Below are 24,904 nucleotides of genomic sequence, written 5' to 3'. Positions count from 1 at the left end.
ATTTGACCTTTAGATGGATATTTCAATCAATGGCACCTTATAGCTTTTTCCTAATACTAGTACTCAGTTTGTCAGGGTTTGGGAAATCCAGGCGTCGAGGGTAATTTACAACTAACATACAGGTAACATCCTAGGAGATTACCAATTAATGCAATTCCCATGCAGTCACCAGTTTCTTTATTGGATCATATTCATTGAAAATGGTAGTTATTATCTGGACAGTTCTTTCAGGAAAAGTATCTTAAACCTTCATCTGCCCATTGTTCCCATGAAACAAAGATGGGCAGAAATGTCCCAAGGAAAAGCATTTCAAAGTTCTTGATTCCATACCACTTTCTTTTTCTCAGATGTTATTATTCTCTACCGAGGGCTATTTATGTCGCTTAATTTTCAGAGATGCTGGGCCAGGTTTCTAGAGGCTTAGACTTTTTTTCTGAGATGGAGACTTGCTCTGTTGCCCAAGCTGGAGTGCAGTGGCGTGATCTCGGCTCACTGCAAGCTCCACCTCCCGGGTTTACGCCATTCTCCTGCCTCAGCCTCCCCAGTAGCTGGGACTACAGGCGCCCCCACCGCGCCCGGCTAATTTTTTGTATTTTTAGTAGAGACGGGGTTTCACCGTGTTAGCCAGGATGGTTTCGATCTCCTGACCTCGTGATCCGCCTACCTCGGCCTCCCAAAGAGCTGGGATTACAGGCGTGAGCCACCGTGCCCGGCCCCTTTCTTTATAAATATTATATAAGGAAGCCTGCATAAAGACTGACGGGTGCTGTCAAAGAGGCCAGATGACTCAGCAGGCAGCAGACTTGATGTGGGATTCAGGGAGAATTGTTAGTTTGAGGTATAAACCACAGGAATAACCACAGTAAGCCAATCCTACAGTCTTTTCACACTTTCACCTGGACTGTGGCTTTGTGAGGTAACATGGGGATTCTTTACCTGATACCAATTTCAAAAGTTAAGGTTGTACACGAAAAAGTTCCACTTTCCTTTCTAACTAAGCAAATGTTTCATTTGGGGCTGGGTGGGTACATTTTCCTGCCATACGCACATACCCTGCTGAATAAACATTGCTTTGTAAGCCCCGCGGTGGCTCACGCCTGTAATCCCAGCTCTTTGGGAGGCCGAGGTGGGCGGATCACGAGGTCAGGAGATCGAAACCATCCTGGCTAACACGGTGAAACCCCGTCTCTACTAAAAATACAAAAAATTAGCCGGGCGCGGTGGGGGCGCCTGTAGTACCAGCTACACGGGAGGCTGAGGCAGGAGAATGGCGTGAACCCCCCGGGGGCGGAGCCTGCAGTGAGCCGAGATCGTGCCACTGCACTCCAGCCTGGGCGACAGCGAGACTCTGTCTCAAAAAAAAAAAAAGAAAAGAAAAAACAGACTATATTCAGGCTGGGTGCAGTGGCTCACGCCTGTAATCCCAGCACTTTGCGAGGCTGAGGCGGGTGGATCACCTGAGGTCAGGAGTTCGAGACCAGCCTGGTCAACATGGTGAAACCCTGTCTCTACTAAAAATACAAAAATTAGCTGGGCGTGGTGGCTTATGCCTGTAACCCCAGCTACTCAGGAGCCTGAGGCGGGAGAATCACTTGAACCAGGGAGTTGGAGGTTGCAGTAAGCCGAGATTGCTCCACTGCACTCCAGCCTGGGCGACAGAGCAATACTCCATCTCAAAAAAAAAAAAAAAAAAAAAGAGACTATATTCAGACCATTAGACCATAATAGTTGCCCTGGTAAGAATCAGAAGCAGGCCTGGCGCAGTGGCTCATGCCTGTAATCCCAGCACTTTGGGAGGCCGAGGCAGGTAGATCACAAGCTCAGGAGATCGAGACCATCCTGGCCAACATGGTGAAACCCCATCTCTACTAAAATACAAAAATTAGCTGGGCATGGTGGCTCATGCCCGTAACCCCAGCTACTCAGGAGCCTGAGGCAGGAGAACCAGTTGAACCAGGGAGTTGGAGGTTACAGTGAGCCGAGATCGTGCCACTGCGTTCCAGCCTGGCAGCAGAGCAAGACTCCATCTCAAAAAAAAAAAAAAAGAAAAAGAAAAAAAAAAGAATCAGAAGCAGATGAGCTAAAACAAGTTAGTAAAGTTCTTATGCCCTCCCTTTGCATTTCTGAGAAACCTATTGGAAGGACTTATTTCTGCTTTGGGCATGTAAGAATCCAGAGAGATAGGAGCCGAGTGAGTAAGTTGATAACAGGGAAGCAGTAAGTAGCTTTACAGTAGGACTGTTCTGGGAACCCAAAGGAGATATTTGACAAAATTTGCCTTTTTTCTGCAATAACTATGGTTCCTACTGTCTTAGAAACAACCTATTCCAGCTGCCCCCTGGAACAAGAGAGTCCAAACCATCTTTAGATCTACAAGGGAACTAATCTTAGCTAAAGATTTAATTCTAGGCAGTGTTTTAAGCTCCATGAAAAGCTACTTTAGGGCCTATGAGGAGTGACCCCCTAGGTGCAGATCTCCAGACATTTAAAGAACTCATGTACTCTTGGTTATATCTGATGTTTAGGAAACTCTTAAATGGATAGGTGCTTTGTTCTACCTTTCTATATCTTCATAGTGAGGTATGTAAGAAAAAGGCATTGGGCTAAAAATAGAGCTAGAGGCTTGTTGTATGTTGCCATTAATCAGTGATGTTACCTTGGACAAGTCACTTAGCATGCCTGGCCTCAATTTCCTGTATGATCTCTAACATCTTTTCTGAAACCATGACTATGGCTGTATATAGGAAATGTAGACATGACTATCTTATGGAACAGACTCTGCATGGTTTTGGAAGTAAATGTTGGGAAATAATTTGCAGCTAACATGTATCCCAGGAGTTCACCATTTAGTGCAGTTCACAATCAGAATTTCTTTTAACAAATCATATTCATTGAAAACGATAGTCACCATCTGGACAGTTCTGGAGGCTACAGCTAAACTGGTTTGAAGATATTTTCTCTTCTTAATAATATTCTGTTGTGTTTATCCTTTGCCAAGGTTCTGTGACTCCCCGACCAGTGACCTGGAAATGCGCAATGGTCGGGGTAGAGGCAAACGCATGCGTCCCAACAGTAATACACCTGTCAATGAGACAGCCACAGCCTCTGACAGCAAAGGGACCAGTAGCAGCAGCAAAACCCGGGCAGGAGCCAATAGCAAAGGCCGTCGGGGCAGCCAGAATTCTTCAGAGCATCGCCCACCTGCCAGCAGCACTTCTGAGGATGTCAAGGCCAGTCCTTCCTCAGCTAATAAGCGGAAAAACAAACCCCTTTCAGACATGGAGCTGAATTCTAGCTCAGAGGACTCCAAAGGGAGCAAGCGTGTCCGTACTAACTCCATGGGCTCAGCCACTGGCCCCCTTCCTGGGACCAAGGTAGAACCCACTGTTCTGGACAGAAACTGTCCCTCCCCCGTCCTAATTGACTGTCCCCACCCAAACTGCAACAAGAAGTACAAGCACATCAATGGACTTAAGTACCACCAAGCTCATGCCCATACAGATGATGACAGCAAGCCAGAAGCGGATGGGGACAGTGAGTACGGAGAGGAACCTATTCTCCATGCAGATCTTGGGAGCTGCAATGGTGCATCTGTCTCACAAAAAGGTTCCTTGTCCCCTGCCCGCTCAGCTACCCCCAAAGTTCGGCTTGTAGAGCCCCATAGCCCTTCTCCCTCAAGCAAATTCAGCACAAAAGGCCTCTGTAAGAAAAAGTTGAGTGGGGAAGGGGACACAGACCTTGGGGCCTTATCCAATGATGGCTCTGATGATGGACCCTCAGTGATGGATGAAACAAGCAATGATGCCTTTGATTCTTTAGAAAGGAAGTGTATGGAAAAAGAAAAATGTAAAAAACCCTCTAGTTTAAAACCTGAAAAGATTCCTTCCAAGAGCCTAAAGTCAGCCCGTCCCATTGCCCCTGCCATCCCCCCACAGCAAATCTACACCTTCCAGACAGCCACCTTCACAGCAGCGAGCCCAGGCTCTTCCTCAGGCTTGACCGCCACAGTGACACAAGCCATGCCCAACAGTCCCCAGCTCAAGCCCATTCAGCCCAAGCCCACTGTTATGGGAGAACCTTTCACAGTCAACCCTGCCTTGACTCCAGCCAAGGACAAGAAAAAGAAAGACAAAAAAAAGAAGGAATCTTCAAAGGAACTTGAAAGTCCTCTGACCCCTGGGAAAGTGTGTCGAGCAGAAGAAGGCAAAAGCCCATTCAGGGAATCTTCAGGAGACGGGATGAAAATGGAGGGGCTCCTAAATGGCTCATCAGACCCCCACCAAAGCCGACTGGCTAGCATCAAGGCTGAAGCCGACAAGATCTATAGTTTCACAGACAATGCCCCCAGCCCTTCCATTGGAGGCAGTAGCCGCCTTGAAAACACTACCCCTACTCAGCCCCTGACTCCCTTACATGTAGTGACCCAGAATGGAGCTGAAGCCAGCTCAGTCAAAACCAACAGCCCTGCATACTCTGACATCTCTGATGCTGGGGAAGATGGGGAGGGCAAGGTAGACAGTGTCAAATCAAAGGACGCTGAACAGTTGGTTAAAGAAGGGGCTAAGAAAACTCTTTTTCCCCCTCAGCCTCAGAGCAAAGACTCACCATATTACCAAGGCTTTGAGAGTTACTATTCTCCAAGTTATGCACAGTCCAGCCCTGGGGCTCTGAACCCCAGCAGCCAGGCAGGAGTGGAGACCCAGGCCCTGAAGACAAAAAGGGATGAGGAACCTGAGAGCATAGAAGGGAAAGTGAAGAACGATGTCTGTGAGGAAAAGAAGCCCGAGCTGAGCAGTTCCAGTCAGCAGCCCTCAGTCATCCAGCAGCGTCCCAGTATGTACATGCAGTCCCTGTACTACAACCAGTATGCCTATGTACCCCCCTATGGCTACAGCGACCAGAGTTACCACACCCACCTTCTGAGCACTAACACGGCTTACCGGCAGCAGTACGAAGAACAGCAGAAACGCCAGAGCTTAGAGCAGCAGCAGCGGGGAGTGGACAAGAAGGCAGAGATGGGCCTGAAGGAGCGGGAGGCAGCACTCAAGGAAGAGTGGAAGCAAAAGCCGCCAATTCCACCAACTCTCACCAAGGCCCCCAGCCTGACAGACCTGGTGAAGTCAGGACCTGGCAAGGCCAAGGAGCCAGGGGCTGACCCAGCCAAATCAGTCATCATTCCCAAGTTAGATGACTCTTCAAAACTCCCGGGCCAGGCCCCTGAAGGCCTTAAAGTGAAGCTGAGTGATGCCAGCCACCTAAGCAAGGAGGCCTCTGAGGCCAAGACAGGCGCTGAGTGTGGTCGACAGGCAGAGGTGGATCCAATACTCTGGTACCGACAGGTAACTGTTGCCCTGGGAGGAAGTGGAAATACCGTATGATAATCGTCTATCTTCCTCACAAATAAGGGCTGTCCTTATATAGGGGTTCAACTGAATTAAGATTAGCAGGAGAGATGTATAATTTTAAGGATTCTTTACCTTTGTAAACCATTTTAATATTTTTAATTTTATTTTAATATTATTGTTTTTTTGAGGTGGAGTCTCACTCTGTTGCCCAGGCTAGAGTGCAGTGGTGCGATCTTGGCTCACTGCAACCTCCGCCTCCCAGGTTCAAGTGATTCTCCTGCCTCAGCCTCCCGAGTAGCTGGGATTCCACTAATTTTTTGTATTTTATAAGATGGGGCTTCACACTTGGTCAGGCTGGCTGTCCACCTGCCTCAGCCTCCCAAAGTGCTGGGATTACAGGCATGAGCCACTGCACCCAGCCAATTTATTTTATTTTATTTTATTTTTATTTATTTTTTTTTTTTTGAGATGGAGTCTGGCACTGTCACCTAGGCTGGAATGCATTGGCGCAATCTCAGCTCACTGCAACCTCTGCCTCCCGGGTTCACACGATTCTCCTGCCTCAGCCTCCCGAGTAGCTGGGATTACAGGTGTGTGCCACCACACCCGGCTGATTTTTTTTTTTTTTTAGTAGAAACGGGGTTTCACCATGTTAGCCAGGATGGTCTTGATCTCTTGACCTTGTGATCCACCCGCCTCGGCCTCCGAAAGTACTGGGATTACAGTCATGAGCCACCACGCCTGGCCGTAATTTTTTTTATTTTTATGTTTTTATAGAGACCAGAGTCCCCCTGTGTTGCCCAGGCTGGAATGCAATGATGTAGTCATAGCTCACTGCAATTTCCAACTCCTAGGCTCAAGCAGTCCTCCTGCCTCAGCCTCCCAATTAACCAGGACTATAGATGCATGCCACCACACCCAGATAATGTTTTAATTTTTTGTACAGAGGGGTCTCACTATGTTGCCCAGGCTGGTCTTGAACTCCTGGCCTCAAGCAATCCTCCTGCCTCAGCCTCCCAAAGCACAGGGATTCATATTAATGGTTTTTTTTTGTTTGTTTGTTTTTTGTTTTGTTTTGTTTTGTTTTCTGTTTTTGTTACTGTTTTGTTTTGTTTTGTTTTTTTGACAAAGTCTTGCTCAGTCGCCCAGGCTGGAGTATAGTGGCGCAATCTCAGCTCACTGCAAGCTCCGCCTCCCAGGTTCACGCCATTCTCCTGCCTCAGCCTCCTGAGTAGCTGGGACTACAGGTGCCCACCACCACACCCAGCTAATTTTTTTGTACTTTTAATAGAGATGGGGTTTCACTGCGTTAGCCAGGATGGTCTCAATCTCCTGACCTCGTGATCCACCCACCTCGGCCTCCCAAAGTGCTGGGATTACAGGCGTGAGCCACCACGCCCGGCCCCATATTAATGTTTTTTCAAAAGCACTTTTATATCCATAGCAGGTGTTTTTTCCATTTGACAAGAAAGGCCCAGACAAGTTAGCTTAATTTGTCTGGGGTTACTTGAGACCTCACTAGCAGAGCCAGGATTAGAACCCAGATATCTCGATTCCTTGTCCGTGTTTCCTCCACTGTTTGGTTCCTATGAAATGAGTTATTGATGGTCTCTCTATTTTTTAGAGTAGGTCCAAAGTATACTCAGTTACTGAGTTTCTTTAACAAGGATTTTATAGGTTGAGTTAGAACTAGGAACTTGGAATTTCATATCTTGCTCTGCTCATGAGACTTAGACTGTCTTCCCTTCCCTCTTGGTATAATAGTTATACCTCCCTCCATCCTCTGATCTGAGTGTCCCTTATAAGCTTTCCACCCCCTGAGCGTGCTCTGAAAAAGTGAAACAATCTAAACATCTTGGAAGGGGCAGCCTCTCCTATTTCAGTCATTTTCCCAGAATGCTTGTTCTCACCTAGAAAACATCCACTGATGCATGGATGGATTTTCCTTTTCTCCCCCTGCCCCATCTTGTTCCCTGTGGGTGGGTGCAGAGGTTAGGGTGGGGGCTTTTTAACCAAAAGGGAGCAGAGTTGGGTTATAAACAAGATCAGTAGAGGCCAAAATCCTACTCTGCCCCAAGTGTCTAGTACCAATTATCTGCTCTGGTGGTTCTACTGGGACCTTAGGCTTGAAATATATCTGTCTTATCTGTGCAACACCAGTTGTTGTTCTGTGATTGTTGTAGGAGGCAGAGCCCCGGATGTGGACATATGTTTATCCTGCCAAGTACTCAGACATCAAGTCAGAGGATGAGCGGTGGAAGGAGGAGCGGGACCGCAAATTGAAGGAGGAAAGGAGTCGGAGTAAGGACTCTGTCCCCAAGGAAGATGGGAAGGAAAGCACAAGTAGTGACTGCAAGCTGCCTACGTCGGAGGAGTCTCGCCTTGGGAGCAAGGAGCCCCGGCCAAGTGTCCATGTGCCTGTGTCCTCCCCGCTCACCCAGCACCAGTCCTACATCCCCTACATGCACGGCTATTCCTACAGTCAGTCCTACGACCCCAACCACCCCAGCTACCGGAGCATGCCTGCTGTGATGATGCAGAACTACCCAGGTACAGCACCAAGTGCCAGCGCTATTCCATTCACTGGAAGGGGGAATGAAGCACAGATTTCACATCCAGAGTTTTCTTGCTCAGCCCCAAGGCATATTGAGGCTCGCTTAGATGACAGCCCTTTTTTCACTGAGTCATTCTGTGAGGTGGCCACCATAACCCATAGTTCCTTGAATGACCCATAATGATAGTCTGTGTGACTACCTCTCTCTCCCTTGCTCCAGCTCAAGGATTGCCTCTGTAGTCAGTTTTCATTGCCAACTAAAGATAAAACTCCTTCTCTGTCACTGCTGTCTCTCCTCAGCTGGAATTTATAAACCATATACTCCACATTTTGTAGTGTGCTAGGCACTGTGGGAGGTACAAAAGAAGTAGAGCCATTGAGTTCCTTCCATAGTGGAGAGACACAAAGAACAAATAAAATGCAAACCATAACAATGCATGGATTCAGTTGCCAGATCATGTTCACCTGTCAAGTAAGAAGAGCAGTCTGAAGTCAGACTGGGGGGGAAGTCTTGCTAGATTCAGCTTGGAAAAGACAAGCTCTTTATAGTGTTTAAATATTTTTTGTTTGTTTGTTTTTTGAGACGGAGTTTCACTCTTGTTGTGCAGGCTAGAGTGCAGTGGCGTGATCTTGGCTCACCACAGCCTCCACCTCCCGGGTTCAAACGATTCTCCTGCCTCAGCCTCCTGAGTAGCTAGGATTACAGGCATGTGCCACCACTCCTGGCTAATTTTGTATTTTTAGTAGAGACGGCGTTCTTCCATGTTGGTCAGGCTGGTCTTGAACTCCTGACCTCAGGTGATCCAGCCGCCTTGGCCTCCCAAAGTGCTGAGATACAGGCATGAGCCACCACTCCTGGCCTTAAATGTTTTTTAACTTGTTAGAAGAAAATGCTCTTATTTAACTCTACTCGTTTTGTTGCCCAAAGAACCATGTGGGGTGCTTCTGGGATGGAAGGGCACTTCTTTAGCCTCACTCCTTAGAGCTTCCAGCTTCCTACAGCAGCCTAAATAGTCTCAACATTCTGGTGACATTATTATAAAGCACACTCTAAATAGAAATAAGCTTTTCAAACAGAAATAGGAAATTTCTTACCCTTGAGGTGTTCCTTTCTCCCTGTCACTCACACCCGTGAATATAAAAATCATAGTTGCATTTGTTGAGTGCTCGCCCTGAGCCAGGCGCTGTCCTCTGAGATTTATACACATTATCTTTTTTAATCCTCCCTATCACCTTAAGTAATAAGTATTGGTATCTTCATTTTTGATGATGAAGAAACTGAAGCTCAAAACAGTTATTTATTTGCTCAAGGTTACCAAGCTAGTAAGTCTCAGATTAAGGTTTTGAGCCCAAGGCTCTGACTCCAGATCGTGTGATCTTTCCACTTTATCATATCACTTCTCCAAGATGAATCTGAGACCAGTTCAAAGAACAGTATCAGATCTGTGGAAGTTGGAAGCAGGAAACGGGGCCATGTTCCTAATATCCCTTAGCTAATTTTTCCTGTAGAGCTCAGTAAAGAAAGGTCAAGCCAACAGTCTTAGCCAAAGACACTATGTTAGAAAATACCTCAGCCTGTGCCTAGGAAAGCTGATGCCCACCTAATCAAGCTCACTAAAGCAGAGCTTCCTCTACCTCTCCCATCTCTTTGACTGATTTCTCCTTCCACAGGTTCCTACCTGCCTTCCAGCTACTCTTTTTCCCCATATGGCAGCAAGGTCTCAGGTGGTGAAGATGCTGACAAGGCACGAGCCAGCCCCAGTGTGAGTTGTAAATCCAGCTCAGAGTCCAAAGCTCTGGACATCTTGCAGCAGCATGCCAGTCACTATAAGAGCAAGTCTCCCACGGTAAGAAAAGTACAGTGGTGCTGGCTGTTACCCAAAGACCAGTAAAGCCAGATCCAGGGTCTGGGAGAAGGTGGGCAAGTTCAGGTCCTGACCACAGTGCAGCTTGGCTGACTTGACGCTGGCAGCCCCCAGGGCATCTTCTTTATTCTTAGGTATCTTGCACTTTTAGGGGTCATAAGGTGGCACCCTGGGCATCTCACTCGTGTGTGTGTGTGTGTGTGTGGTTGTATGTATGTATGTCTCACTAAAGTGCTTTTGTGTCTCTGGTTTCCTTTCCAGATAAGTGATAAAACTTCTCAGGAGAGAGATCGAGGAGGCTGTGGGGTGGTTGGGGGTGGTGGCAGCTGTAGCAGCGTCGGGGGAGCAAGTGGGGGTGAACGGAGTGTTGACCGGCCCCGCACCTCTCCTTCCCAGCGCCTGATGTCCACACACCACCACCACCACCACTTGGGGTACTCGTTGCTCCCAGCACAGTACAACTTACCCTATGCAGCAGGTAAGCCTGTTTTCCCTACCACCTGTTGTTTTGTCTTGTTTTGGTTTGTTTATCTTCATCCCAGTAGTAATGTCCACAGCTAGGACCCTCCTACCTGACTCATAAGAATCCTTTTTTAATTTTTTTTTGAGCTTCTAATCTGTGCACAGTCCTAACCTCCTGCAGACATTAAAGCATATGATATTTATTGCTCCCTTGGAGTTTGGGGACTCTTAAATTCCTCCAGAATACTGGCCCTGATAGTCAGAAGAATATGGAACAGGTGTTCCCCAAAGGCAAAGAGAAACAATCTGCTGAGAAATAGAGCCTTATTATCTATCTCCAGCAAATATATCTGGCTGAGTATCAGATTTTTTTTTTGTCAGCACCCCAAAACTCAGGGAAAAAGGTTAATGGAAGGTTTCTGTGAGTGCTACACTAACATGTTCTCCTGCTTATTCAGGGCTTTCTTCTACAGCCATTGTTGCCAGCCAACAAGGCTCAACTCCCTCACTCTACCCACCCCCCAGGAGGTGAGAATGGTAAGTCACTTTTGTTAATTTGGGGCAACACATAATGCCAGGGTAGTTGCTACCTGGATCACAGAATCCCTAGGTGAGGAATAGCTATGAGGGGTCAGCAGTCTGGAATCCATGGAACCCTGGCCAAGCCTCTTGTACAAGAGTCTCCCATGAAGCCATGTGCATCTGAGAGCACCTGTGGAACACAGTGTCCCCTAGGGACCAGTACTGGCCACTCCTACAATTCATTTTCTTGGAGTGCCACCTTGTGGTTGTTTTACCAACAGGCTGAGTGCCTGGTTATCTGTCCATGCTTCCCTTGCAGACACCAAGTGCCCGGATAAAGTCAGCTTCACGGGCCCGGACTGGCTCACCCAAGGAGGTGCTGAAGGTGCCATTTAGACATCAGTTAAATGGTGTTGATCATCCTGTTTGCCGTTTCCACCATGACTGAAGGCAGACCCTTGGCTATCTCACCTCCACCAGACCTCCGGACTACCTGACCCTCCCTCTTCCTCAGGAGCTGGAGAGCTGGTACTTAGCAAAAATATTTATTCTCTCAGCCACAGTCATGACTGTTGTGGCCTCTGTGGAGATGAAGGCACGGGAAGCAACCAGGGGAACATGGCCTCAGCCCAGAGAAGCCACCGCTCTGTTCCCCAAGCCCTTGGTCTGCTGCCGGAGCAGTACCAGCCCCCCCGCCCACCAGGGAGGGACCCCCACCCCCAAGCACTGGGTAAGGTCTGAAGACAGCACAGCAGCCATACCCCTCACCATCATTACCACCATCACCAGATTCTGCATCTCCCTAGTGCTTTGCACCCTGGGAATTGGCAGCATGTGGAGGAACTAGAATCTCAGGAAAGAAATTGGGGGTTGTTTTCTACATAATTGTGAAAACAAGGTCTTCAAATGTGGAGACTTCTCCCCATTTACATGAGCACATATAAACGCTCACAACCTAGCCTGGAAAGGAAGACCAAGGCATCTGCCCCAACATGGCCTTGAGCTGCCTATGAGGCAGGGGGCAGGGGTTCCAACACCAGCACAGGGCTCCCCAGGGACACTGGGGGCAAGCTGGTGCTGGAGCATGAATGACGTCTGTGAAGTAGAACCTACATCCCCACTAAGTCCTGCTGCTTCTTATTCCCCAACTCCTTGCCCTTTTCCCTTCCCTCCTAACCCCTTGGTGCCTTTCCCAGGGGGATCCCCACACTGGTCTTGCCTCTTCTTTTCCACTGCTTGGCTCTTAAACCTCAGGCAGATAAACTAGTATTCCCCCCAGCCTGGGGAACCTTGGAGTCTGCCAGGTCACCTTAGGGCAAGGCCTAGAAGGCAGCCCCTGGGAGCACCCAGCAGTTCTTGGAGATGTCCTGTCATCTAGACATCTGATATCTTCCTCATTTGGGGCCACAAATATATACAGCCCAATTCCTCTGTCTACAAGTACATGATTTTATATAGCTCAGTCTATAACCTCCATGTGGGCCAATATAAGCTGTGTTTCTTGGTAACACATATTTTGTTTGAGGGGCCACTGGCCGTGGGAGGTTATTTGTTCCTTAGACCCTGGAATAACACATCCAAGCCATTACTTATTAGAGTCTCAGAATGTACTCAGTGGAGCTGTACTTTGAGGCAGCCAACATTTCTCTGCTTTCCTTAGAAATGCAGTCTCCCAATGGAAGCTTTATACTCTTTGTACTGGGAAAGTGAGGATGATTTGGTAGCTTTATTGGGGTCATGTCTTCCCCAAGGTGTGGGGAGCTTTAGCTTACTTGGCTTTTGAGATATCATCCCTCTGTTCTCCCCTCCTATCTTTCCATGACCCTCTGGATTGAGAGAGATAAAGACTGACAGACACCAGTGTAGGCTGGAAAAGTGAGTGTGTGACCAGAGTGCCAAAAATGACTAGGAGCAGGAACTTGGCTCCAACTCAGTTTGGAAAATGGGAAATAGAGGACAGTAAGCACAATGCCCAGTAGTAGTTGATTTCCAAGGACCCTGGAACCCTACACATGAGAGGCTTAGGGTCACCATCTGCTCAAGAGGATCCCCTCTGATCTACAGGCCTTTCCCCTAGGTTTCTGCCTCCTCGTTTTTGTTCAAGTTGGGTTCTGAGTCCTCCCCAAAAACCATTGTTTTAGACCTTTTGGCAGGGCCCCAAAACAGCCTCCCTCATACCCATCATTCCCTCTGCCTCCTGCTGCCCTCATGGGCAGTGCTCTGAGCAGTGACCTCCCTTTCCTCCGTGGAAGTAGCTAGTGCAGACACCATTACCCCATCCCACCTGAGTCACCCCAACCAAGAGAGTGACTGAATTTCAGCCTGATTATGCCCTCCTGGAGCTCCTATGAAGTGGAGCCAAGGTTCCCTCTCTGTTCCTGTTTGTTTTTAAATATTGTTGTGTGTTTTGTATCTGTGGCACTGGCCTGCAGCATACTCTGTATATATTGTAAAGAAACCGTTTGGAGTAATTTTCTTTTGCATTGGGCAGGCATGGCCCTGCATTCCTGCCCTTTCCACTCATTCTGTAACACAGAGGATAAACTTCTGTATTAGCTGGGCAGCCTTGGGTTCTCCAGAAGAGAACAGGTTTTTCTTTTCCTTTTTAATTTTTCTTCTTAAACATTTGGCTGATCGTCATATCCAAGTCTCCCCTGAAGAGTAGGAGCTGCTCAGAAGAGCAGGTGAAAGCCACCATGGCAGATCCTGATGCCGCCAGGCCTAGTCTTCCCTCTGAAATAACATGAAGCAGCAGCTGTGGAGCTACACAGGTGGGAGCTACCTGTGGCATCCATGACCTAGTCAGAGGGATGAGATGCTCAGCAGGGGTCCCCATCCTATCCCACCCCACAAACAAAGGCTGGAAAAATTTGCTACCAAGGGCCAAGACCACCAGACCAAGCCTGTTTATGAGCCACCCCTGCCCAGACCCTCACAGACATTGCTCACTGGGCTTCCCATAGAGGAGAAGCTAAAGAGAGAGGGGTCCTCATCCCCAGATAGACCAGGCAAGTCTTGGAGAGCTGCTCTTTAGGATCCACATCAACTACTTCCTCATTTTAAGGTATGGCAGTTCTCTTCATCCCCTTTTCCTGCCTTGTACATGTACATGTATGAAATTTCCTTCTCTTACCTAACTCTCTCCACACAAGGTCAAAGAACCACACGCTTAGAAGGGTAAGAGGGCACCCTATGAAATGAAATGGTGATTTCTTGAGTCTCTTTTTTTTCCAGGTTTAAGGGGCCATGGGAGGACTTAGAGAGTTGCGAGTTAAGACTGCAGAGGGCTAGAGAATTATTTTATACAGGCTTTGAGGCCACCCATGTCACTTATCCCGTATACCCTCTCACCATCCCCTTGTCTACTCTGATGCCCCGAAGATGCAACTGGGCAGCTAGTTGGCCCCATAATTCTGGGCCTTTGTTGTTTGTTTTATTACTTGGGCATCCCAGGAAGCTTTCCAGTGATCTCCTACCATGGGCCCCTCCTGGGATCAAGCCCCTCCCAGGCCCTGTCCCCAGCCCCTCCTGCCCCAGCCCACCCGCTTGCCTTGGTGCTCAGCCCTCCCATTGGGAGCAGGTTGGGGCGAGCTGGAGGCCCGGGCTGGAGGGGCAGTGTTGCTGTTCATAGATTTTGTTCTATTGGCGTTGCTCTGTTGGATTTAATTTCAGTCTTCCTGATTCTTCCCTTCTGTAAAGTGTACATTACCAAGTTCCTTGTTTTTTTATATATATATATAAATATATATATATACAAACTGTACTCTTTTTGCCTTTGTACATTGAGGCAAGAAGAGAAAATAAATCTTTTTAAGAGACAATCACAAATCTGTGAGGGCTGCTGGTTATTTCTCCTGGAGTTTGCTGCTGAGCTGCCTCTTCCTTCCTCCCAACTTTCCTGTTCTCCCTCAGCTCTCCTGATTTTCCTGGCCCTGTTCCATATGCATCCTCAGCTTCACTTTCCCTGGCTGATGGCAAGCTGTTGAATCTAGTGTCCAGACTACCTGCCTTGTAACCCTTTTCTGCCCAGCATTGTTTTCTGGCTTGGCCACTGGCTTAGCCCAGGAGCTTTACTCTGTGCCCTGGCCTCCCCTCTCTTCACCTTTAGATTTCCATTCACCGAAGTGGCTTTGGACCCCTGGGTACTCTGGGACCTGTTTCCTGGAGGCCCTGGCTTGGGACACTCACCTGTGAAACTATGCAGCTGGGAGCTCTGCCTAAGAGTTTGCACTATTTAAACCTGCCTGGGAGTTAGGACGGATGGTTTTAGGAATGACCGGGAAACTACCCCTAAAACTCCCCCCACATTCCAGCCCCTAAAATGCTCTGATCCAGAGCTCAGAGGATGATTCTCAGCTGGTGGACTCCTGTGGCTACCCCATCAGAACAAGGGCTAAGGGTTTATGGGTCAAGAGTATTTGATCAGAATTTTAAAGGGTGGTACACTCTGAAACACAGCCCAACCAAACCATTGTTTGGCCGCTTTCTCTTTTCCTCTACCTTCCTCCTCCCCACTTTTTTCCCTTTCTACTTCCTCTTCTTAATTGGCTTTGGAATTGCAGTATATTTTTAAATTATTTGTTGTATTTATTGAATAAAGTTTTTAATGTCCCTGTTCTTAAATTTAGACTTAGTTTGCCTTTCACACTCCACCCCCACCCCACCCCCAAAATATTCTACCTTCTAAGTTGCTTTTTAAACTGTAGTGCAGCCTTTTGGGTACCATATTTCTTTCCTGTCAGTGGTCTTCAATAGCAAAAGTTTTTTTTGAAAAGGGAAATCTTGACTGGGTTTCCAATTTAGCCTTTGTGACTCTAGCCGTATTGAAGAGGAATCACCAATAGGTGGCAGCAGAATCTCAAGCAGGTTTCTTGGGAAAAAGTAAGGGGCTGAGTTTTGTCTTGGTTTTCATGTCTTATAGATTCCTTGTGTTTATTTAATATCTGCATCCTAAACTGCCAGCTGCCTCTAGGAATTACCTGCCCAGTGGGGGACACCGGATTTCAACTGAATGTCTCTAGTCCCAGACTTGCTCTAATAACATTTGCCAGGCACGGTGGCTCACGCCTGTAATCCCAGCACTTTGGGAGGCCGAGGCGTGTGAATCACTTGAGGCCAGGAGTTCGAGACCAGCCCGGGCAACATGGCAAAACCCTGTCTCTACTAAAAATACAAAAAATTAGCTGGGTGTGATGGTGGGCATCTGTAATCCCAGCTACTCAGGACGCTGAGGCAGAATAATCAGCTGAACCCAGGAGGCGGAGGTTGCAGTGAGCTGAGATTACACCACTGCACTCCAGCCTGGGTGACAGAGCGAGATTCCATGAAAAAAAAAAAAAAAAAACTTGGGATTGGAGCTCATTACTTTTAATGAATACAAGTTAGAGTCCAAGATTAATGACTTGGCCCACAGTGAAAACACAAGCAAGCTCCATAAAGAGCAATGTGAGAGCCACAGCTCAACAGTAGACAGTTTCAAAAATGTAGGAGGTGGAAGAACATGACCTTCAATTGGCAAAACAGAAGGAAAAGAAAAAAACTGCCAGTAAATCTTTCAGAAATTAAAAAAACTGTGGTGAAGAGGATTCCAGCCCCCTTGGTGCCACTGAGAGCTTATTCATCAGGCTGTGGTGTGGGGGACTGGAAGCCACACCTTAGGACGCTGAGCTCCAAAAGGAGAAAACTAGAACAGGGAAGGTGTGTGCTGCATCCTTCAAAGAAAGACCTCACGAATGGGAATGTCAGGAGCTCCATGCAAAAGCCAAAACCCAGTTTCAGGACCCAACCTCCCCAGCCTTTTACAGAAAAGGAAGAGTTAAGAGCAGATTGGATCTTGGGTATAGCCTCTCCTAGATGAAGCTGATGTGTACACATCTGTCTCTCCAGGGGACTCTGGCAGTGAGTCTCAGACTCCTAGCAACCCCGCATTTCACAGTGTAATATGGCCCCAGAGACCTCGGCCAGTTTATCTGCCCTCCTACACTGCAGCTTTTTTCCCAAGGAGCACACACCACACCTCTATTAGGCTCTGGACTCAAAACAGTTTGGTAGGGAGTTGGTCCTAGTTCAGAAATAAAGAATAGACCAACCACAACTTTAAATCAGTTTATTGACACAGTAACACAACACACTTGCCTCCCTGACATCCCCATCCCCCTCACCCAATCTAGATCTCTCCCCCTTCCTCTCCCCTTGGAAAAAGCTGTTTAGTGAAAACAGTTAAGGGCAGGCCACTTCTACACTCCCAGCTACCCTAGGCCCTGCAGAGCAGGGTCTCAGACACTACTCGGAACCTGGTGGGGAGGTAGCTAGTACTATACTCAGCCAGCCAGAAGCATCCAATCCCTAAGAACAGATATTGCCCCACAATTCCCAGGCCCTGAGTTGCTATATATTCCTCTTCCTTACTGATCTTTGTGACCCCAAGAAGGAGACCTTGAGGCCTGGGCCTGCAGCCAGGAGCAAGAACTCCTGGCAGTGATTTGAGAATTAGAGTTTGGCTAGTGTTTTTAAGGCCCAGGCATCCCCCAAAAAAGCCCTGATGGTGGGAGTAAATTTCAATGCCCCTATTTAAAATGTACTGATAACGTTGAACAGATATTAAGCCAGCTTAACCAAATGCCAGAATAACACTAAGCTGTAAAGAAGGAGGGGTCGGACCTGCTTACTCCAGGCCAGACACAAATGCACACAGAGAAGCCCAGGTAAGAGTGTCAAAAAACAACTCAAGGACACTGCCCAGGGACTGAAAAGCCTACACTCAGGAGCCCCTGGGGTGACAGGAAGCAAAGAAAGAAAATACACAAGTCTTAATAACCAAAACAGAAAGCCAACAGCAGGGAAACCTGAGCCTGACAGTGCTGCCCACCAGCCCTCCAGGCCATGCCCCTGAACCCAGACAGTCCCTCCCCCTCTAGGCAATGTCCTCCCCTAGGCTAGATAGAACACATCACACAGCGCAGTTTAGAAAGCTTCTAATGCCAGTTCATAAACATCTTCATTTACTATTGGTGATTACATGTGAATAATATGTTTATACTGTTCTTTATGGAAAACAATTTCAACGAGTCAACTCCGAGAACACAATAGGCAACCCTCACCCTGAGCCCCTCAGTGTCCTTCCCTAGACAGCGAGGAGCCCTCTCGTCTGTCCCAGGGCTGCCTAACTTCCCCTCTTCCCCTACTGTGGCTCTTGGGTAAAGCATCCTCTATGACTATTAGTCCTCATCGGACAAGTTCTGGTCCAGGGGATAAACCATGAACATCACATCTGGCCGAGAGGGGACACAGGGATGGCCTGGACGTACAATCTCAAAGCCCAAGAAGCTGAAGGTCTTCAGGAGTGGAGCTGTAGAAGACAGAGTGTAAAAAAGTCTGATGAGAAACACAAGGGTAGGCTGAAATCAAAACCCAAACAAAGATGGAACAAATAAGCACTAGGCTTTTACTAACCCTTCGGGCACTTGCCCTCCTGCCATGATTTCCCAGGGTTTGAAAGACAAATTCAAGAGTCCCACCTCATCCTGGAGGTGCTCCCTTCTCTCCCCCAGGCCCCACTGTCTGGGCTGTAAGGCTCACACCACTCTGACTCCTCACCTCTGTCTTCTCGGCCCTTCCTGAAGCAGATGAAGACATAGTTCACTTTCATCTTCTCTTCAGCAAACTCTAGCAGTGCTAACAATCTGCAGGAAGCAAAGAGAAGTACTTAGGCCCATCACCACCTTCCTAGACCTCCCTCCCATTCACACCCCACCCCCACCCCTACCAACCCAAAGGCTTTTCTGAGGCCTACAACCAGCAATATAAATACAGAAGCTCTGGGCTGGGCACAGTGGCTCACACCTGTAATCCCAGCACTTTGGGATGCCAAGGCAGGTGGATCACGAAGTCAGGAGATGAAGACCATCGTGGCTAACACGGTGAAACCCCATCTCTACTAAAAATACAAAAAACTAGCCAGGTATGGTAGCTGTAGTCCCAGCTACTCGGGAGGCTGAGGCAGGAGAATGGCATGAACCCGAGAGGCGGAGCTTGCAGTGAGCCGAGATCGCACCACTCCACTCTAGCCTGGGCAACAGAGCAAGACTCCGTCTCAAAAACAAACAAAAAAAAAATTCAGAAGCTCCAGGAGGAAGATTCCTATGTCAAGACCCCAAGAGCCTTGAATTCAGAAAAAAAACAAAAAAAAAACACAGCACCTGAGAAAAATATTAACTTTTCTCTTCCTGTAATTGGACATCTGAAAGTAACACTACCCATCTTAACTAATGCTGTTCACAAGACAGAGTTTGGGGCCTAGAAAGAAAACCCAGTTCTTTGGGTGTCCCCCAGATTGCCAAGTTTGATATGATCACCTGCCACTGAGAGGGACACTCTGGGCTCTAACACTGCCTAAAAGGATTTTCTCAAGAGCCTAGGACCACTCAGGAACTCTGTCCTCAGGACATTTCTTACACATCTTGGCCGCTTGGAGGGTCTTTGCCCAATCCAATGAAATCCCACTTACCTCTGAGCTTCCTGGGTGGGGTGTGAATGGGAGGGAGGTCTAGGAAGGTGGTGATGGGCCTAAGTACTTCTCTTTGCTTCCTGGCCTTTTAAACTACACTACTGTGTAGGTTACAGGGGGATTTAGTGTCAGAGTGAACCATGGGGCGATTAACCGGCAGGCATTTGGTTAATGTGATAACAATCTGCTTTAATTATAACCTAGAGCAGGCCTGTCTTACTGGCTAAAAATAACCTGTTAAAAAACGGTATCTGCTTGGGGAGTCTAGAGCTAAGGGAGAAGGCACAGACTCCCCTACAATTCTGTTAACCCACAATAAACATATACTCTTCTCTGGAATGGGACCTCCTTTCCCTTCCCCAGCATTTGGCTCTTTACCCTTCTTTGCTCCCATCAGCTAATAATCCATCTGGGATTTCTACAAACAGGCTCTGGCTGGACAGGACTGCATCCCAAGAAGAGACCTTCACCTCGGTGACCTCATACTGGAAGTGGACGATGTGAGGTTTTCCATCATTCACAGGGAGGTCCTGGGTCACAGTGAGCTTCTCGTCCTGGGAAGGAAAGCAGGGCAGAGGACCAGGTCACTACTGCTTCTGGCCATATCATCCACTCCCTAATCTAGGCGATGCTGGCAGTCTCCTTAGGCCAGTCTCAGGGTAGTGTGTGGGATAGAGGCCATGCTGAAAACGCAGAGCTTCATGATGGCTAAAAGGAGCTGTCACTCACCAGGCACTAAGACCAGTTGATGGTGGTAAAAGCTAGCAAAGCAGAAAGGGAAATATTTACCTAAATTGTCCACTAGGTGCCAAGTACAAAGTGCTGTCCCATATATTACCTTTATCATCATGACAAGCACTTGAGATGGTAATTAACAACTCCACTTTAAGTCTGAGAATAATGAAGCAACTGACCCAAGGCTCCAAAGACAGTGAATGGCAGAGATGAGATTCAAACCCAGGCCTCCCTGACTCAAAAGCCCACGCTTTCCCCCAACACCATGTTCTTTTCCTTCCCTGTCAGAAAGGGAAACATCAAAAACAAATGAGGATATGTGTGAGGGTTTGGCTGGAGCCCCAGTCAGCCAAAGTCTGATTCCAAGTGGACTGTAGGGTCCGTGTTATCTTCCTTGGGCACAATCTCAAAAGCCCAGAATTCAGCTGCCCTGCTAACCTTCCATCCCAGTCTTAGTGAGAAGCTAAACTAACTTCTGGGCCTCAATTACAGCAGATTAAAAGGCAACAAATGGTGCTGATATCTTTCCTCTAGTATTCCCAATAAGCCATGCAACAGCCTCAGCCGAAAGAGTCCTTCACAGTCCCCCCACTGGCTAGGCTAAGAGCCGGAAGACTAAGAAAGTGATTACTCCCCTTGAGCAGCAGCTCAGTGGAGTCTGAGAAGGCTCCATCCCCAGCCTTCCATCCCAGGGTCTTCCTTACCTTATATATTAGAGCTGAGAGAGAAGGATCCCTGCCGCCCCCTCGCCCACCGGGGATCTTCGACAGTGGGTGAGGGGCATCAGGAGCACCACAGAGGCCCTGGAACAATGTGCCTGCAGCACTGGAGCTGGGGACAGTTACTCAAAGGCAAAATACTACTGCAAGAGACAGAGAGGGTGAGACAGTAAACACCAAGACTTGAACTTTTTTTTTTTTTTTTTTTGAGGCGGAGTCTCGCTCTTGTCGCCCAGGCTGGAGTGCAATGGCACGATCTCGGCTCACTGCAACCTCCACCTCCCAAGCTCAAACAATTCTCCTGTCTCAGCCTCCCGAGCAGCTGGGATTACAGGCGCATGCCACCATGCCTAGCTAATTTTTGTATTTTTAGTAGAGATGGGGTTTCACCATGTTGGCCAGGCTGGTCTCGAACTCCTGACCTCGTGATCCACCCACCTCAGCCTCCCAAAGTGCTAGGACTATAGGCATGAGCCACCGCGCCCGGCCAAGATGTAAAGATATAACTCAAATCCCACCCCCACCCCATCCTGGCTCTCTCTAAACAAGGGAAGGCTTATGAAGGCTCCCCAGCTGCCCCAGTCCTGTGGGCTTCAGCTTCCAGAACTACGCTGCTGTCTTAAGGGGAACCCACCGAGTTGCAGAGGCATGGGGAGGGAGTCTCAGGAGGGCCAAGGGACTCCAGCTGGGTATATCTGACTGGAGGAGCACCTAGCAATCTTCTAACAAATCACTGTGGCACTGGGCAGACCTTGGAAATCACCAGGTCCTGGCTTACCTGCCAAGCCTCAAACCCTGTGCCAGTCTCTTTTCATTTCCCTATGGTGCCTCAACCACCTATGTGGCAGAATCAAAAAGGCCCACATAGTTGCAGGCTGGAGAGGGGAAGTCATGTGGCCTGGGTACCCTGTCCCTGAGGAACTCTCAAGGCTACTTCCCCAGTGATGGCCCCATCCCCCTTCTGAGCAAAGGAACTGGGGTGAGAAATTTTTTTTTTTTTTTTTTTTTTTGAGACAGAGTTTCACTCGTTTCCCAGGCTGGAGTGCAGTGGCACAAACCTGGCTCACTGCAACCTCTGCCTCCCAGGTTCAAGTGATTCTCCTGCCTCAGCCTCTTCTGCCTCAGCCTCCCAAGTAGCTGGGATTACAGGCATGCGCCACCACGCCTGGCTAATTTTGTATTTTTTAGTAGAGACAGGGTTTCACCATGTTGGTCAGGCTGGTCTCGAACTCCTGACCGCCAGTGATCTGCCGGCCTCAGCCTCCCAAAGTGCTGGGATTACAGGCGTGAGCCACCACACTCAGCTGGAGTGAGAAATCATTTAACCAAATCCCTCGATGTTAAGAATAAAACTGAATCCAGGGATTTGGCTCCCAGAGCAGAGGTACACAATAGTACATAGAATACTGTGATGCCTGATTTGCCCCTGGTATGCCACCAAATGCTGGGCCTTCTTGCCCTTCTTTGCTGATCCTTCCGTGACCTGAGCGTGGGAGGTCCGGTAATAGTGATGTGGTCAGAACACACACTCAGATGTGCTGGGTGCAGGGTATGTGCTGGGAGAGGAGGATACATGCTATGACCTGAGTAAGGAATCCAATAATCAGACAGATTATAGCAGGTAGAAGGCTCCTAAAAGAGCTGGCACCTTACTGGCCACCTTGATTTTCGGATGGACCCAACAGGGCTGTAGATCTGCTCAACTGTCTTTGAATCCAACTTAGTGGTTCCTTAGACTGAGATGTAGTTCATTCCCTAGGCCAAGGGCAAGTGAAACAGAGAAAGAGGTAAACTGTGTGTGCGTGTACACACCACGACTCAGCAACAGGCCTGTTCCCCAGCCACCATACATCAGCCTCAGAGCAGCTGGAATGCAGTGGATACATTTAGGGGGTATTGCAGTGGTGTGCTGGGGCCAGCTCACACAGTTGTGCACATCTCTTGCCAAATATGTGTTTAATGATGTCATGTTGGTAGCTTGAACTGGCCAAAGGGGGAGTATTTACACTGCAAAAATCCCCAAATGCTGTAAGTCAGGGCTTTCTTTTTCCCTGAAAGCCATTGTAAAACGGTGTGAGGTAACTATTCTTCACAATGTCCTTTGCTTTATATAGCATGGCATGCCAATTTTGGACTCTTCTAAATGAAGCGCAACAAAACTGAACTCACACCTAACATGGCAATGGTACAATAACCAAAGGGGCAGTCCTATTAGCAGAACTGTATCTGCACTCCAGCTGAAAATGGAAGTCCAAACCCGTCACTGCTCAGCTCCTAGGATCTGTTCTCTCAAAGATTTCAACTGGGGGCCTACAAGTATACTTGGAAATTTCTTTGAGAAATGGATTTCCCAGGGAAGTGTCCACGGGTGAGGAGCAGCATCAATATCTAGGGGTGCACTTTGGGAGGCCGAGGAGGGAGGATCACTCGAGCTCAGGAGTTCAAGACCAGCCTGGCCAACATGGCGAAACCCCACCTCTACTAAAAGTACAAAAATTAGCCAGGCGTGATGGCGGGTACCTGTAATGCCAGGTACTCAAAAGGCTGAGGCAGAAGAATTTCTTGAACCCAGGAGGTGGAGGTTGCAGTTAGCCGAGATTGTGCCACTACACTCTAGCCTGGGTGACAGAGCCAGATTCCTCCTCCCAAAAAAAAAAAAAAATCTAGGGGTGTAACCACATATCCACCTCTTCCCTCCTCTGGAAAACCTCAGGTCATCCTCACCTCCTCCACTCTCGGCCTCATCAACAGCTGTTAACAGAAAAGGCTGAACTGGGCACGGTGGCTCATGCCTGTAATCTCAACACTTTGGGAGACAGAGGCGGGTGGATCACTTGAGGTCAGGAGTTTGAGAGCAGCCTGGCCAATATGGTGAAACCCCATCTCTACTAAAAATACAAAAAAATTAGCCGGGTGTGGTGGTGTGCACCTGTAGACCCACCTACTCAGGAGGCTGACACAGGAGAATCGCTTGAACCTGCGAGGCGGAGGCTGTAGTGAGCCAAGATTGTGCCACTGCACTCCGGCCTGGATGACAGAGCGAAACTTCAGCTCAAAACAAAAACGGCCAGGCGTGGTGGCTCACGCCTGTAATCCCAGCAGTTTGGGAGGCCGAAGTGGATGAATCACCTGAGGTCAGGAGTTTGAGACCAGCTTGGCCAACATGGTGAAACCCCGTCTCTACTGAAAACACAAAAATTAGCCGGGTGTGGCGGAGTGTGCCTGTAATCCCAACTACTAAGGAGGCTGAAGCAGGAGAATCGCTTGAACCCGGAAGGTGGAGGTTGCAGTGAGCCGAGACCGTGCCACTGCACTCCAGCCGGGGCAACAAGAGCAAAACTCTGTCTCAAAAAAACAAAAACAAACAAAAAAACAGAAAGGGCTTAACAGAGGACTATGCTACTGTTTTCAAGGACGGGAGTTATTTTCTGCTGGGGACAATGAGCGATTGTGATTCCCCCTTCCAATGTGTTAAGGGGCAGAGTAACAGTGTCCAGACTAGAAAAAAAAGACAAGGGTTTGGTGGGGGAGTTTCCCCAAGCAAATGCACACACATGCACCACATCATATGATTCCCTTCTCATTCCCCAATGACCACTTCTCTGTGCTGAGGTTCCTGCAGGGGCATGAGGAGGGCTGGACCATGGGAGAAAGCTGGTTTGCTTCTATTGGTCAGTGGAGCTACCCAAAGATGGGGCAAACCCCTCTGGGATAGACAGATTATCATCTTGTATACAAAGAGAATTAATTAGGTTCACAAAATAACCCTATCAATCACCAAGGCCCTTGCAATTCTAGAATTCTGGTGCCAGGCTCCTACTTCCAAAGGAATTATTCCTCAAATGGTCTTTAGATGAGCAAGCTACATTCAACCTCTGCCTGGCATCCCAACTACCATCTTGATTCTTAGCTAATTTTTACTTGCAAACAGCAGAAGCAATGGGCCAACGCACTGAAAAGACGAGAATAAAGTGAGGATATTTTTTTTTAGACCATAATACCCTTTGTCTTCCTAGAAGTAATCCCTGGAGCCTGCCTGCCCTGTGTCCAGGACTAATCTATGAGCTTGTGATATTTCTTTCTTTAAGCTAGTCATATTTAGCAGTGGGGCTTGTGATGTTTCTGGTTTCCTGATCTCTCTCCTCTTCAAATAAATGCAAGATATCTACGCCATGGTAACATGTCATTTACTTCCC

The 24,904-nt window shown here is 48.2% G+C and overlaps 1 protein-coding gene across 2 annotated transcripts in view; it reads left to right on the top strand.

Moving 5' to 3' along the window:
* Positions 1-12,597, top strand: part of ZNF609 (zinc finger protein 609) — a 222,964-nt gene extending 210,367 nt beyond the window's left edge. For both annotated transcript variants that reach the window (XM_032175816.2, XM_058427235.1), the window contains exons 5-10: positions 2,999-5,339; positions 7,529-7,895; positions 9,571-9,746; positions 10,026-10,242; positions 10,685-10,763; positions 11,068-12,597. In XM_032175816.2, the coding sequence (XP_032031707.1) occupies positions 2,999-5,339; positions 7,529-7,895; positions 9,571-9,746; positions 10,026-10,242; positions 10,685-10,758 (3,175 nt within the window). In that variant the 3' untranslated portion in view covers positions 10,759-10,763; positions 11,068-12,597. The remainder of the gene's footprint in view (positions 1-2,998; positions 5,340-7,528; positions 7,896-9,570; positions 9,747-10,025; positions 10,243-10,684; positions 10,764-11,067) is intronic.
* Positions 12,598-24,904: the final 12,307 nt, after the last annotated feature.

This window comes from Hylobates moloch, unplaced genomic scaffold (assembly GCF_009828535.3).
Source record: "Hylobates moloch isolate HMO894 unplaced genomic scaffold, HMol_V3 SCAFFOLD_14, whole genome shotgun sequence".
Classification (NCBI taxonomy): domain Eukaryota; kingdom Metazoa; phylum Chordata; class Mammalia; order Primates; family Hylobatidae; genus Hylobates; species Hylobates moloch.
The sequence above is the reverse complement of the archived record's forward strand: the minus strand, read 5'-3'. Positions and strand labels throughout refer to the sequence as shown.